This window comes from Gadus morhua, chromosome 18 (assembly GCF_902167405.1).
Source record: "Gadus morhua chromosome 18, gadMor3.0, whole genome shotgun sequence".
Taxonomy (NCBI): Eukaryota; Metazoa; Chordata; class Actinopteri; order Gadiformes; family Gadidae; genus Gadus; species Gadus morhua.
The window spans coordinates 7,540,355-7,557,159 of NC_044065.1; the positions used below are offsets into that span (position 1 = coordinate 7,540,355).

General features: G+C 47.5%; 1 protein-coding gene across 1 annotated transcript in view; it reads right to left on the reverse strand.

Annotated features, from left to right (window-relative positions):
• Window positions 1–16,805, reverse strand: part of ca10a (carbonic anhydrase Xa) — a gene marked incomplete in the record, with an annotated part of 129,310 nt that overhangs the window by 78,987 nt on the left and 33,518 nt on the right. The window contains 1 exon segment of the mRNA XM_030341126.1: window positions 1,962–2,103. Coding sequence (XP_030196986.1) covers window positions 1,962–2,103 — 142 coding nt within the window.

Genomic DNA, 16,805 nt, shown 5'->3' on the forward strand with positions numbered 1-16,805 from the left:
TCCCCCCCCGCCCCACTAGGAGGCCTATGGGTGACATGTACCTCTGCTGTGGACCGGGGTGGGGTGGGGACGGGGGTGGTGGGGGACGGGGGGGGATGTGCTTTTTAAGTACGTGGGTCTCTGTTGCGCCTGCTTGGCTGGCCAAGGCTGACTGGCTGCCAACAGCAGAGAGGGACGGGGATGAATCAGTGATGACAAGGTGAGGCTAGCGCCTTGTTCATCGGCTGACAGCTCAGGTGCACCGAGAGATGGAGACACCAGATTACATTTAGGCCTGAGCTGAGAGGGAGGAGAGAGAGAGCGAGAGCGAGAGCGAGGAGCGAGGCAGAGAGAGCAGAGAGAGAGAGAGAGAGAGAGAGAGGAAGAGAAGAGAGAGGAGAGAGAGACAAGAGGAGAAAGAGAGGACAGAGTGAGCCTGTGAGAGGAGAGAGAATGGGAAAGAGAATTAGAGGGAGAGAGAATTAGAGAAATAAGGAGAGAGAGAGTGCGTGGGAGAGAGAAGAGAGTGTGTGTGTGTGTGTGTGTCTCTTACGTAACTGTTTATGACGAGAGAGCGAGAGAGAGAGAGAGGGAGAGAGAGCGATAGAGAGAGAGGAAATGAGGGCCCTAAAAGATGAATGGAGAGAGTTGCTCCTGGCTTTATTTGACTTCACAGACGATCCGCCGAGGGGATAAAAACAACAGTTGGGCGCTGTTTGGATTACTCGACCAGAACTTTAACGGCTCGCGGTTCAAACCATTCGAACCGTCGCACAAACACTTTTTGTCCGGCTGCCTTCGTCTCCGTCCACGCCCAACAACAACTCAGTTTGGACGAACAAAGACAACAGAGATGAAGCGGAAGCCATGTCTTCTCCTGCCTTAAAAACACACACACAGCCCACCCTGCGGAGAGTAGGTCATCACACACTCTCTGGGATGTGTGGCATCATCTCCCGTAAACAAACAGCCCATCTGGGCAGGTATCCTAATTAGCCGTTGTCATATGGCAGCGAACAAGGTTTAAATTGTACAATACAGTGCGGTAGATACTCTCCGTATCGCCTGTGGTGTAGCAGCTGTACACAAGAGAGCACCACTAAGTCAAAACAAAGAGCAGAAAACACTGTCCTCTTCGTAAAGTCCCGATGAGACACTGATCTTGTTTACTGTAAGCACACACATTTATTCTCTCGGTCATCGTGAGCATATTGCAGTTCGGGAACCCCCCGAAAAACAAAATGGGGGATGAAAATGGCCAAAATGCTTTTGAATTTGTCTCGGTGTGCTTCCCGAGAACAAATAGACCACTTTGTCTGTCGACAGGAACAGTGGCGAGGATCATTGATCAGGGACGCGGTGCTAAGACGCTACCCACAATAATAACTGGAGGAAATACAGAACACCTGCAGCAGTTCAACAACACAGCTGGCAGCTGTGTGAGGGTGAGCTGAGCACAAGTAGAAACTGGAGAAAATCAACAAAACACCAGCATCCATCAAACAGTGAGAGAGAAAGAGAAGAGAAGAGAGGGAGAGGGAGAGAGAGAGGGAGAGGGAGAGGGAGAGGGACAGAGAGAGAGAGAGAGAGAGGAGGGACAGAGAAAGACAGAGAGACAAAGATAGTATGTGTTAGAGAGAGAGAAAGAGACAGATGTAGAGGTGAGAAAAAAAGAGAGAGAGAGAGGGGTGAGAGAGAGAGAGGGAGGGAGAGAGAGAGCAGGACAAAGAGTGTGTTTGAGAGAGAGAGAAAGAGTCAGATGTAGAGAGAGAAGAGAGAGACAGAGAGACAGAGAGTCAGAGAGAGAGCGAGACAGAGAGAGAGTCACAGAGAGAGTCGAGACGAGAGAGACAGAGAGAGTCAGAGACAGAGAGAGAGAGACAGAGAGAGAGAGAGAGTCAGAGACAGAGACACACACACACACAGAGAGACAGAAAGACAGACAGAGACTGACACAGAGACAAGTGTTAGTGTGTGCGTACCTTGCGTCCCCCCGTGTTCAGCTTGATGGGCGTGAGGAAGGGGTCAAAGATCATGTGACTGGTCTCTATTTGACCGGTGACTGCCTCTTGCCCACAGAGCACAGGTTCCACGCCGAGTTCACCAGGCCCCAGAACGACGGCACTGAAAACACACCACACACAGATCAGCATCTCCACAAACAGAGGACATAGAACTGAGGAGCAGAGGAGAGGGATTAAACACAGGTTTTGTGGTACCTTAGTCTACAAAGGGCTAGGGTAAGGCTTTGATCTACAGAGTATAGGTTTTAAATCATCCACGTTTCAACTCAGATCACAAGACAAACGGTACATTAATTTTCATTGTAATGTGACAATCGCTCAAAGCACGCCTTACACACACTTACGCGCGCGCGCACACACACACACACACACACACACACACACACACACACCACACACACACACACACACACACACACACACACACACACCACACACACACACACACACACACACACAAACCCTTTAAGGCTGGCTAGGATCAGTCAGGGGTCCGGGTGTCATGCTCATGGGCACAAAGGCAAAGGGGGGCAGAGGAATTGCGGCAGCTCTGCAGGTAGCAGATAGTCCTGCACTCACCGAGGACAAGGTGAAAGAAACGTGGATTCGAGGCCCTGCTCGCGACGGATGATGGAAAGCAGTCACTTTTCACCAGCATTAGTGACATGAACATGATAAGCATACAGAGAAACTCATTATGATTCCACCCTACAAACGTCATGTTTCTCGTTGCTCCACCCCCTCCACCCCCTCCGCCCTTAAACCGTGGCTATATAAGGAAAACAACTGGAAGAAAAAGACTAACACTGCACTGGTGGGAGCGTTTAATCGAGAACACAAATCATCGCTGTCATCACAACGCCACTGAAGAAACATTCTAGACATCTTGTCCATATTATTAGAACAGTAACAACATCCTATACCACAGCGCCGTTGAATCCCGGGTCTTGATCAATAACGTTCCAAGGGTGTTGCGTTGCTTCTGGTAATGCACACCCTTGATAATGCGCACCTCTGCCTTTAACAGTTGGGAATCGATGCGCTACAAATTAGAAACGTTAACAGCAAAGTCTAATACAACTACCGACCACATGTTTTTTCTCGACAGTGCAAACACAAAATGCTGAAAAAAATATGTACGTGATAATTGAAAGTATCGTCTTAAGCAGCTGTGGGTATGGGCGGCATAAATCACTCCGGTTCTGGGAAGACTGGGAATTTTTATATTCACTGTTTACAAGCACAGGTTTAATATTATATGCACTGGCTATGTAAGGAATAGAGATTTTATTGTATACACTGAACACTATTCCAGGTTACTACATGTAAGGATAAACCCTGTGGGTATCCCATTATGGAAGCATAATGTACCACCTGGTGAGGGAGCTGGTGATGCTAACCATCTCTGAAGTACATTATCTCGTCGTATTATGGGTGATATGCAGTGACGAGGCCTTGGGAACAGAACTGCGATCAGCACATTGTTAGGCCGTTGCAGAAAGATGATAAAGTACAAACTTGAACGGCACGGAAAATATCGGTGAAAGGTAATACGTGTGCCGAAGAAAAACGCCAACCTTTGGCAAGGCTTAATTTCTTGCTTGGCGGCATGTCTTATCGTTTTCAACTCCATTAAAGAAAGAAAGGCCACTTAGAAAAGGGTACTAGAAAAGGTGCCCATGTCCATTTCCCTTGGCCACTTGGTATTAAATATAGATACGACGTTAAGTCCACGACGCATACTCTTTGGTAATGTAGGAACATCTAAAGGCATGATGAATCACAGTGCCAGCGCAGAACCCAGAGAGAGCGCGTGTTTGGGATCGAAGACTTGGAGTGTTGGTGCAGCCTGTTCAGAAAAAGGTTATTTTGGGTTACGTTGAGAAGTTTCTATAGTGGGAAGCCCTAAATCACTGCTGACACAGAACACAGGAGTCAACAGAGAGCAGCAGCGATATGCATCACCGTCTGTATGCAACTTGGGTTTGCAAACTTAGGTTAGCACACTTAGAAATATTTCACAAATGTACTCAGGGAAAGCTTTTCTATAAAATCCAACTGAAAAAATGCACTAAAATTGCCATCAACCACAGCCATTTGTTTCACTGTAAATCTTGTTTCTTTTACTGATTTAGTTCTATATAACTCTCTTGTTATTCTCCTGTATTTATTTGGTATATATATTATCGTTTAATCTCCAACTGTTTTTGTTCTCTTGGTGTTCTCTTGTCATACTGTCTATATTTATATATTGCATATAATATTTTTTGTTCTGTTAACGTCTATTCACCTCCAGCAGTTTTCCGTTACTGTTCCGCAAAGGACAAGTTGGTCCAGTTGTCTGTCAATCAAAAAAATCGGTTTGAATGGACCCAATTAAAAGACAGTCTAAAGTAAATGCACGCCAGAAGTCAAACTGGGTGCTTAACCGCTCTAATAGTTACTGCTACTATGGAATGTTTCTACGTTTCGAATCTCTCACAGTATTTCCAATACCTTTTAAAGGTTACAGTAAATGGTGCAAGAGCCATATCTGTAATAGCAGGAGGTAATAGAGAGGAGTGAAACAGGCATTACCATCCGCCACTGAGCAGCAGTGGAAGTATGCAAATCTGCATTTAAATATCGCCCCCCGACCATGAGACCCGATACACCAGGACACAACATATAAAGGCTCTACACACGGTAAGGCTGCACCCATGTCATGTGGACAACACAAGACACATTTAAATATGGCACACAACACATTCCCGGTGTTATGCCTTGTAAGATATCTAGTAGGGAACTCTGAGGTGTTCACACCAGACATAAAAATACGAGAATGATGAAAGAATTTATATTGCAATTGTTTGATTCAAGACAAATTAAGATCGTACCGTACCGTCCCAATTAAAACATTGACAGTGTTCTTAATCTTGTCGAGTGTTTAAGTGGAAGTGTTAAGGAGCTTTTTGTGGATAGGGAAAACAACCGCCAGCCATCACTTGATAAAGGAGGTAGTGAACGAGTCGTCTGGGGATGGAGGACAGCCATGAAAGGACGAGTGGGGAGAAAAAGTTGGAACCGGAAGAGAGAGTGAGAGGGAGAGAGCGAGATAGAAACGAGAAAAAAAGAGAAAGTGAAAGAAAGAGGGACACGCACACACACACACACACACACACACACACACACACACACACACACACACACACACACACACACACACCACACACACACACACACACACACACACACACCAACAGGATAGACAGAGATATAGAGAATGACTGCTCTTCTGTCGCTAGATCCTTCATGGAAACGCCAGGAAATCTATGCGCGGCGATGGGAATAGGAGAGTGAGGGAATCGATCCATTAAACCCCGGCCCTTGTTGTAAATGTACACATAATTATTAGGTCTTGATAGATCCCTGGACGGCGGCCGCGGTGGCAGCGACAATCACTCAGCGCTGACAGAAGGCACAACCGCAGAGACCGGTCCCAGGGTGGGAACGGCCCTATATCACTAAACTCCCCCCTCGCACATTAAGGGAGGCCATTCCATTTCTCATTAGTGTGAGTTGTAAAACGGGGGATCTATGGTGAGTGGTGTGTTTATGCATTCATGGTACATGTATATGCATGTGTATGGTGATGTATATGGTGTGGCCGTTGGCACCCGGGACATTTAGTGTAGAGGGTCGGTGCAAGGCTTGGTTATAGCGCCATTGAGGTGGTGTCGGTTGTGAGGATGGAGGTGGTGCTGCTGGTGGTGGTGGTTGGTGGGGGTGGATGCTGGAGTTGATGGACATGGGGATGGTAATGGTGATAGTCTAGGTTGTGGTTAATGGTAATAATTGTGGTTGGGTTGGTGGTGGTGGTGCTGATGGTGACAGTGATGGTGGTGTTGGTGGTGTTGGTAGCGGTGTTGGTGTTGGTAGTGATGGTGGTGGTAACAAGGTTATTAGCTGAATGGGGATGGGGTGGGGGATGAAGTGAGGTGCTAACTTATCATCGTTATGTATTACCTTATTGTTACCAAAAATTGCATCACACTCATGTGCTGAACAAATGTTATACTGCTTCATCATTAAAATATTGGTTTGTTGTTTACCCTGGAAATGTCACCAGGGTGGACTCACTTACAGCTTCACAGGCAATATTTATCTCCACCGTACTTCACAAACTAAAAAAATGCAATGAGTTGGCATATTCAAAACAGTCTATTTATTACGTAACATCACACAAACCTATAAGGTTTGTGTAAACACACACAAAAACACACACACACACACACACACACACACACACACCACACACAGATGTGGATACTCATTGGAGAGAGATGCACAACGTGAATTCTGCCTGGCTGTGTGAAGCTCACTAAGCAGAGACCGATAGGACAGGCATAACATGTCTTCACGCTGTCACCTAAATATAGAGGAGACGTCTTTTCGATTTACACGTTCTATATGAGTGTAGTCTTTGGGGAAACGCTGTTGCTCAGTCCTCCTGTGTCCTCCTTTGTCTACACCTTCATTCTGTTTTTATGGGACAAGCAGTAGAAAAAAAAAGGCAGTTCCCTTTCTAATTGCTGACACTAAGCTGTGGAGAGAAGGGGAGAGGAGAGAGAGAGAGAGAGAGAGGATAGAAGAAAGTAGAGTGGGCATAATGCTTACTGAAGCAGGTCTGTGCTAAGCAACATCTTAATGATCATGAATGTCCGATGAATTGAAGTGGATCTCTCTCTCCCTCTCTCTCTCTCTCCGCCCGGAAAGGGGATTTCGATCAGACGATGGTTCCCCAGCAGCGGACCGTGGCTTCTGAGGTGTCTGTACATACAGAGAGTATGATGCACCAAAGAAGAACGCGTCATCGGTTTTTAGTCTCAGCCTCTTATATCCACACAAAGGAACATGGCATCCTCTCATAAGCTCACTGCTGTTCTATTATTGTATAGTCCCATTGCTTTTTATTTCACCACTCATGGTTGCTCAGGGAGAACACCACACACACAGAAACAGAACTGCAGATCGGTGCCCCATGCCTGACCGAGCCATTAAGCCGTTTAGACCACAGTGTGGCGAGGGTGGAGACTTCTAGCACCTGGTCCACACCAGGCTCATTACCGCCACGTAGCCACGGAGCAGTTTCATCAGGTGGAGCTCGCCTGCTAATGGCAAGCTCACGCAAGCGCTACAGACGATTAGCAGAAACCCACCGTGGAGAGGCCGGCCCGGTGCCCTGCCGCGGTGCGGAGCCGCGTGTGATGTGCCCGGTGAGTCCCCATTGTAATTCCCACAGAGCATGGTTGGCGGCGCGTGAACGCGTTAACAACCCCAATCCCCCCCCCCTCCCCCCCCCCCCCCCCCGCTTCACACGGATAGGTGTGGTGCGGGGGCGGTGGGGGAGGCGGGTTGGCAACTGGCGGTTTCCTGTCTGTAACGCTGGTGAACACCATGGTTAATTCTACCGGTGTAGAGGGGCCGGCGGGGGCAGCTCATTAGCGACAGCTTGCCCAAGAGAACGACAAACACATCAGTCAAGCTGAGCGATCCGCTCAGGTTGGGATAGGGTTAGGGCCAGGGTCAGGGTTGAGGTGATGGTGACGGGGTTAGGGCTAGGGTCAGGGTTAAGGAGATGGTGACAGGGTTAGGGCTAGGGTCAGGGTTAAGGAGATGGTGACAGGGTTAGGGTTAGAATCAGGTCTATGGAGATGGTGACAGGGTTAGGGTCAGGGTTGAGGAGATGGTGACAGGTTTAGGGTTAGGGTCAGGGTTGAGGAGATGGTTACAGGGTTAGGGTTAGGGTCAGGGTTGAGGAGATGGTTACAGGGTTAGGGCTAGGGTCAGGGTTAAGGAGATGGTGACAGGGTTAGGATAAGGGTTAAGGAGATGGTGACAGGGTTAGGATCAGGTTGAGGAGATGGTTACATGGTTACATGGTTATGGATGTGGTAGTCTCACAAATCCGACTTTAGATTAATATCTACAGTTGTGTGGGAGACTCCGTCTCAAATCTGTTATCAAGCCGTAGAATTGTGCAGGAAAGTGTCGTTTAGGGTATAAAATCAAAACTGTGTTGACTAGCCACCGTATAAATCATATTTGGGCACTTATTTAATTCCCTTTCTGAAATCATCAAACACATCGAAATTAGGTTTCTTCGGTGGAACAGCTCCTTAACGAAACAGGAAACCGGGGCGTAACTCTACCCTTGCAATTTCAGTTTGCCAGGCCCAGGCTGTGTGCCCTCAACCCCAGTAGGACTTCTGGATCCAAGTACATGGAGCCGGTTGACAGGATTAGGGTTTTGAATAATCTGGGATACATAATCGACCATGCTAACGGCAAATTTCTGGATGGTGATTCCACAGCGCCTGGGTCGGAAACCAGAAGGTGCGAGCGGTGGAGTTACTCTGTGTGAAGGAAAAACTAATTTGCAGGTGCAAGATGGAGTTTCCAAAAAGACAATTTTAACAAATGCATGTCTACAGTGGCCAGTCTACTTCACAGGTTGGTTATTGGAAAGGTTGCTGTGAGAGTGTGTGTTGATGATGGCTGGTTTGAGCAGCCTCACCTGGCCGTGTCTGATTGGACCCGGCCAGGGTGAGGGCTGCTCAAACCAGCCATTCACACACACTCCCACAGCTGAGTCTACCACTGCTTACTGAGTTATCATTCACTGTCGGCCTAGAACGGATACTGACAATGGGAAGAACGATGCTATGGATTTAGTGATGTACATGTAGGGAACTTAGCAGACGCTTTATCCAAAGCGACATACATCGGTTAATACACAAATTGACACACCGACGGCAGAGGTCAACCATGCAAGGTGACAGGCAGCTCATCAGGAGCAGTTAGGATTAGGTGTCATGCTCAGGGACACATCAACACTGAGCTAGGAGGAGCTGGGGATCGAACTAGCACCTTTCGGCTACAAGACAACTGCTCTACCTCCTGAGCCAAGCCGAACCCAGTGATCGGTCCTCTTCTGTATCCGAAATTAATTGTCCGCCATATCTCCATGGTTCTGTTTTCAGTAGAGACCCATTCCAGGTAATGCATGCGTGCATCTACAAATCCTCCCCCCTCCCCACAAGCGACATGATTGGTTGACACTTATTTGAAGCGGAATAAACTGAAATGCCCCGTTCACCCAGATTGCAGGTAATCTGCCATCAGACTTTTAGATGTTAAGGCATCGTCCGATTTGTGAGACTAGGGGTAAGAGTGATGGCGAAGGGGGTTAGGGAGATGGTGACAGATAATAGAGATGGCGGTAATATCCGATACTGACGCTCCCTCGCCTCCCCTGGTCCCCTGACGGGCCAGCGGGCGACGTGCTGATCCATCATGAGGTGGCATTGTGTACTGGCCAACGATGTGCGCTGGTTTACAGAGACAGCTCTGTTCTTCGTTCCCTCTCTCTCCCTCCTTCTCCTCCTCCTCTGACCAAACTGCATTAGTGGCATGTCCCTTACCAGAGTCCTAATTTGGGTTTAAGACTTGCATCCCACAAAGACTAGAGAGAGAGAGAGAGAGAGAGAGAGAGAGAGAGAGAGAGAGAGAGAGAGAGAGAGAGAGAGAGAGAGAGAGGAGAGGAGAGAGAGAGAGAGAGAGAGAGAGAGCAAGAGAGAATGAAACAGAGTGAGAGATGAAGACAGTCGGTTAATTACCAGCAGTATTTTCTCAAGGAGCGACTCACAAGTTAGGGTTAGAGAGAGCGAGCGAGAGAGAGAGATATAGCAAGAGAGATAGAGAGGGACAAGAGAGAAAGTGAGAGCGAGAGACAATGAAGCAGAGGGTGAGAGATGAAGACCGTACTGTTAATTGCCAGTAGAAGTATTTTCTCAAGGAGCGACTCAGAAGTTATTTGTAAACCCCCAACTGAAACCCACGCTGCACTCAGGCAGATTTGCCTTCAGTCTGAAGTATTCATTCTCAAGTATGGCTTGTTAGCTTGATTCAAGCTGTGGCTGAAGACAGGTAGCCCTTAATGAAACGGCTCCAGACATAACCCTGATAAAGCTGCCTTCACACTGGACAATCTAGCTGGGGTGTTATCTTGTGTTTTGCTGCTAAATAGCTGCCATTTAAAAAAAAGTTTTGATACCCTTGTGGAGAAGGCAAATATAATGGGCCGAATGCTTAAAGGTTCTGTTTCGACAGCAGGCCTGTTGACTATGACTGGGCCAGTGTTAGCGGCAGGCATGTGGAGATGCTGCTGTTTCCTTTGTCCCTGTATCCTCCACAGTGGGGGTTAAAACTGCCTTTAGCGCTTGATGCTTCATAGCAGCGTGTTCTCACAAGCCAGGCAGCCCCAACACAATCACTGGCAGGAAGACAACACAGATGTCTTGAAGTCGCCGTTAACCAACATCAGAAGTTGACTTGTGCAAAGTCCCCCCACCCAAAGAGAATTCCCTTTAACAGTTTTACCAATCGGCGTGGATTCCGACTAATGAATGAAATCGGTCACAACAAAAGTGTATTCCACTTCCTCAAGAAATGTCTGAAGGTTGTAATTGGGTGTCGTATAATTTTTTTATTATTATTATTGGTTCCAACAGCTTTAAAGCCATGAAATTTAAATTGACTTTTCAAATGCGCAAGATATTTCCACAGTTTGTTTTAGAAGCAAAATATTATTGACAATTACAAATTCATAACTATATAATTACAAATGATGCTGAATGGTTATTTACACATGCATATTTTATGTCACACTGATCCACATAATCTAATTTTCGGCTGAAAAATCAATGCAACATTTTTATTTTATTTTGTGTGATACAGCGTCAGACTAATAACTGAAACTACTTCAATGATCTGTCTGCTTATATTACTTTTTTTTACGACTTAATCAACAACTTAATCACCAACCATATTAGAGAGGTACGACAACATGGAGAGCTCGGCTAATTATTCTCCTGTCTCTCACACACCGAGGCCAGTTCCCTGGGGCATAATGTGCTTATAGAGTTACACAAACAACAATGAGTAGAACACAAATAGGGGAAGAGGGGATGTAACATGTCCGGTGTCACATTTGGGAGGATACTTCCTAAAAAAGTATCAAAGGTATCGGATGGTTCCTTGATCGGTGTACCACCTCCCATAATGCCGTGCGGCACAAGGACCATCGAGTTTCTTCATCTTTTGAATGGAAGCACATAAGGCATGAATACACAAATTTGACATTCGAACATCATTGCTCATTGGACCGCTGTCTTGATTCTGTCCACTATTTTATTTGACCGTTTAGGAAGAACAGTAACTGGGTAAGCCTCAAGGACGCTTCTCCTAGTTATCTGTGTATAGGTAGTAGTCTCAGCCCTTACGTTGGTGTGCGCTTCATTGTTAAGTCTGATGAATGTCCTGTAGTTGGCTGAACCCAGACACGGCCTGAAGTGTGACGCTGATGATGGCAGAGCAGAGGGAGCAGCCTGTGTCAACCGCTGGCTGTCAACCGGCTGACTTTTCACACTTTTTCTCCCCCCCCCTCGCCCATCATCTTGTCACACAGCAGACAGGAACAGGAAGAAAACGGAAAAAAGACGTGCGCAGCGAAAAGGAATTAGCTAACTAATCTCTGTCTAAGTGGCGATAAGGTCCCAGTAATAGAAATCATTCCGCCCCTTTCATGTCCCAAAAAAGGGAGTTAAGTGGCGACAATAATAGTTTTTTTTTCTCTCCTGTTGAGACATATCTCGGCATGCAGGGAGGGGGGTTTAATAAGGGGACTGGCAAACCAGGCTTTATACTCCTGAGTGCTTCTCCAAGTGTCCGATGTCTGCGCTTCCAGGCAGCCCGGTTATAGCGTGTGAAAAACCGATAGTCCTCCACATTATTCGGCGCTCTTTATCTCCACCCTCTGTGGCTGTTTAAGCGACTCTCGCACCATCGGGGGGATCAAGAAGGCCCCGGCTGCTGGTGTCTGCTCTGGTCTGTCAGAGGAGATGTTCTCCTCGTCTGCTGGTGGCACGGGAAGAGAGGCCCTTGCTATCTCTGCTCTCAGCTCTCAGCGCGCTCTCTCATCTCTCTCTCTCTCTCTCTCTCTCTCTCTCAATCTCTCTCCTCTCTCTCTTCTCTCCTCTCTCTCTCTCTCTCTCATCTCTCTCTCTCTCTCCTCTCTCTCTCTCTCTCTCTCTCTCTCTCTCTCTCTCTCTCTCTCTCATCTCGTCACATGACGTCACATGTTTTGAGGGTGAAGATGTATCTTCAGAGCGATGCCAATTTGGAGATTGTTGCAATTAGCAGTGGAACAATCTGTAGTCCAGCCCATTGAGGACGGCATTAATATTCATCCTTAATAACTTTTAAATGAAATTAAACTGTCAAACGGGACCTCACGAAACATATTGCTCTGGATAATTAATCTATTGCAAGAATGAATTAACAGTTCTTCCGGTTGACTTAAGTGGTAGCCGGTCACTCTTCAGTCCCGCTATCCGTGACCACAAATTAGTTTGTCCAGAGGAATTACAACTAGTCTCTAACGTAATTCACCTAAAGGCAGTAAGAGGAACACATGCTAGTCTCTACTGTAAACCACCTCGAGGCCTTAAGAGGAACAACATGGTAGTCACTACTGTGAACCACCTAGAGGTCTTAGAAGAAAACAACATGCTAGTCTCCACTGTGAACAACCTAGAGGTCATTAAAGGAACAACATTCTAGTCTATACTAAGACCTCCTAGAGGATGTTAGAGAAACAACATGCTAGTCTCTATTGTGAACACCCTAGAGGGGCCATTGCTGCCACTTGACTCTCACAAAGACCACAAAACAAAACCGCTCGTTCCTCTATGCAAAATAAAAAGGCAATACTGCAAGGGAAATGACAAACCACACATTTCAAAATGTGCAAAGAGACGTCCCTTATGTTGCGTTCCCCCAACAATGCACTCACACTTCGCCAACAGACTTTTACACTCTGTGGGAAACACTTCCACGCATTGCTCAACAAAGCATTTGTGCTATCTTCCTGCCACGTATGTAGCGTTTTCCCCAGCCGGGCCCCTGACAGGCCTATTTTAGCTGCTGGTGGAAGGAACGGTAGCATTATTCAGAGTTCTGAGCTGCCGGAGAGGGAGTGTGTTACATCACCCTGTATCGAGCCAGTTGGAGCGCTCGTATGCAGAAGACAGCGTGGGAGATCGACAACTTGGCTGCGCATAATCCGGTCACTGTTGTCTACTTTTTTTTTGGTGTATTATTTTCTGCTTAAAGCACCATACGGAGGTTGTACCGCCGCCTGGCTTCCTGCTCACCTCTTTAAATGCTAAACAGCTGGGTCCTAGAGGCTGACAGGCCTCATGCTGCGGAGGCACCGAGGCGTAGGCTAGATATAAACACAGACACACACCTCATATATACACACACACACACACACAAAGTACACACACATACAGATGTACACACACAAAGACACAACCGATGTACTCAAACATAGATACACACACACATCGGTTTTCCACAAACACACACACAGCTACACAAAGATACGCGCAGCACACACTTGAATCACTGGTGAAAAAAAACGAAAGAAAAGATAGTGCTTTTGTCAGCTATTCCGTGAAGTGTCCTTTAATTTATAGATGCGTTTTCCATATAAAGCCTAGCTCACAGTTATATGCTACAAGCAGCTGCAGATAGTCACAGGAGCAAGTAGAGTGCATTTGACAATGATGTGGGACAAGGGTTTTTCTTGAAAAAGCCATTGAAAAAAGAAAAAAGCATGTGGTCGTGTGTGTGTATTCTTTTGCATCCGGTTTCTTATTTATTCTATACATAGGTTAAGGACATCGGTTTAAAGTAAATCCAAGCCTCAACAAAGAGCATTTTCTAGTTCACATCTGGGGGAGCAATATGGGGGAGGAGAAAAAAGTACATCGTCGGACAATTGAGTCTGAAAGAATGGTCAGAGAAAGTGGAAGATAAATAGAGCAGTGGTGGGAGGAAGAGAGAGGAGAATCAAATCATTTCTGAAGTGGAGAGTGAAATCACGGCCGGGGGCGTGGCCAGGGAGGACAGATGATGAAAGATACCCATCTGCCTTCGTCTGATTGGACATCAAGTTCAATCCAGGACCCGCAGTGTAGATCCCCTAGGAGGCCAGAGACCCACAGCGTCACGGTGGGCCGAGAGAGACACACAGCCCCATGGAGGGCAGAGAGCCACATCCCCATGGAGGGCAGAGAGCCACATCCCCATGGAGGGCAGAGACCCACATCCCCATGGAGGGCAGAGACCCTCATCCCCATGGAGGGCAGAGACCCACATCCCCATGGAGGGCAGAGAGCCACATCCCCATGGAGGGCAGAGAGCCACATCCCCATGGAGGGCAGAGAGCCACATCCCCATGATGGCGGAGAGCCACATCCCCATGGAGGGCAGAGACCCACAGTCCCACAGCAGACCCACATCCACATGGTGGGGAGGGATCCACAACGCTAAAGCAGACCCACATCCCCATGGTGGGGAGGGATCCACAACGCAAAAGCAGACCCACATCCCCATGGAGGGCAGAGAGCCACATCCCCATGGAGGGCAGAGAGCCACATCCCCATGGAGGGCAGAGAGCCACATCCCCATGGAGGGCAGAGAGCCACATCCCCATGGAGGGCAGAGAGCCACATCCCCATGTTGGGGAGGGACACACATCCTTAAGGCATACCCACAGCCCTAAAGCAGACCCACATCCCCAGGGTGGGACATCTCCACATCAGTGCATCGGCCAGACCTAGTGAGGCAACACAAGGGTCATGATTAAAGATCTCTTACTAGTTCTAACAGTGATGTGTATCTCTCTCTGCCAGTGCAACCTCGATAAGACACCAAATAGAGTTTTGCTGCGAAAAAAACCAACAAAGCGACAATGAATTACTTAAGCTTCTGTGCCTTTCCTCTATCTGCTGTACTGCAGCACAGGGCTTTGTGAGGTGTGTAGGGTTTGTGGTAGTGGGGTAGGGTTTGTGGTAGTAGTTTAGGGTTAGTGATAGTACAGAGTTAGTAGTTAGTATTAATAGTAGTGCAGGGTTAGTGGTAGTAGTTTAGGGTTAGTGGTAGAAGGGTAGGGTTAGTAGTTGTACAGAGTTAGTAGTAGTAGAGTAGGGTTCATAGTCGTAGGAGGGTAGGGTAAGTGGTAGTAGGATAGGGTTAGTGGTAGTAGTGTAGGGGTAGTGGTAGTAGTTTAGGGTTAATGGTAGTAGTACAGAGCTAGTACTCATAGTAGAATACACCACAAATTTAGATGTGGAGACTGAAACAAGTGTGGGTGTGGTTGTGGCTGTATGGTTTTGTGTGTCCTCACCAGACAGACTCCCTTCTTCAGAAGGGGGTCTGTCTGCCAGAGGCATGTGCTGTCCCGGGTGGAGGTCATAAGATCTCTCACATGCTGTCCTTTGAAGGGTTTTCTTTTCTTTTGGTTCATCAGTGGGTATTTTTTTTTTTGCAACCTACAAGTCAAGGTGATAAAAGTAAAAAAAAATAAAAAATAAAGGTCGATAATTGGCCTTGGAAGATCTCTGCAGCAGCAAATTCAGCAGCTTGTCTGCCGCGTAGCGATGCACAGGCAGCAAGTAGCTCCGTTATGAGGGCAGGCACTTCAAAAGGTGCTCGGCCTGCTACACGAGCAGACTATACAAGGCTAGAGGATGAAGCTGCATGCATCCCATTCGAAAAGGATTAGCGCTAGCCGATTAGAACAGAGATGCGAGCCAGGCAAAATCAAACCACAAACAACATTAATGACTACTCAACGCGTGTCCGCGTCTGCACTGTAAACAATCCACCGCTCACGCCGGGGATGCACAGCTCACACTGCCCACTAGGGTGGCTCTCAGCCCAATCCCAATCCGAGGGGTGACCTTGCGTGCACGCTCGGGCCATGCATCCAGAACGCGATCCACCTCGGCTGTTAGGGCGGCCGAGGCCAATGCGTGTGTGTGTGTGGGCGGGGGGAACATGAACGAGAACAGGGTAAGCGATGTCATGGCGTGTCAAAGCGGTTTTAATTATCCCAAGCTCTTAGGAGCACAGATTAGGGCTGGTGGTGTGATGCCCCCCCCCCCCCTCCCGTGCATCCCACAGCTCTACGCGACCAGAGCCTCATCTGCTGCCCGGCCCCTTTTGCCCCCCCCCCCCCCGCTCTTCATCTCCATGTCCGCTGTTATTTCATGACTGATTATCAAGCCCCCCCGCACACACACACACATAAGGGAAAGAAACCTCAAACGCACACACACACTCACAAAAAATGGAAAGAAACCATGAACACACACATATACACTCACACTAAAAAACGCAAAATATTTAAAGAAACCTTGAACACGCACACGCACACACACACACACACACACACACACACACACACACACACACACACATGCCCTTTGAATGATGTAAAACAAACGAGGTGAAGTAAGCCAACGTGAACCACCTCGAAGGGTTTGAAGCCCAGGGGCCATGAGCCCTAACCCAGCCATGTGCACAGTGAACAGCAAAGATAAGGAGGAGAATGACGAGGCAGGCCTGGTGGAAAGCACGCCAAACGTTTCACTCTGGTTATGTGGTACTTGCGTCCCAGCGTCTTTGATTTGGCCACGGACACGATAAGGGCCATTAGACATTAGAAGTAGCAAAAGCAACGGCTTTGGAAGAGATAAAGGCCAACATGGGGTAGAATAACATGGGGTGAGGTTTGCTAGATAAAAGAATGAGCTAATTTAATGTTGTAGAACAAAATCTGGCCTGCTAATAAAGGAGAGTGGGTAGAAAGTGCAGCACTGTGGCTTTTTAAATCAGAATCATTATTTA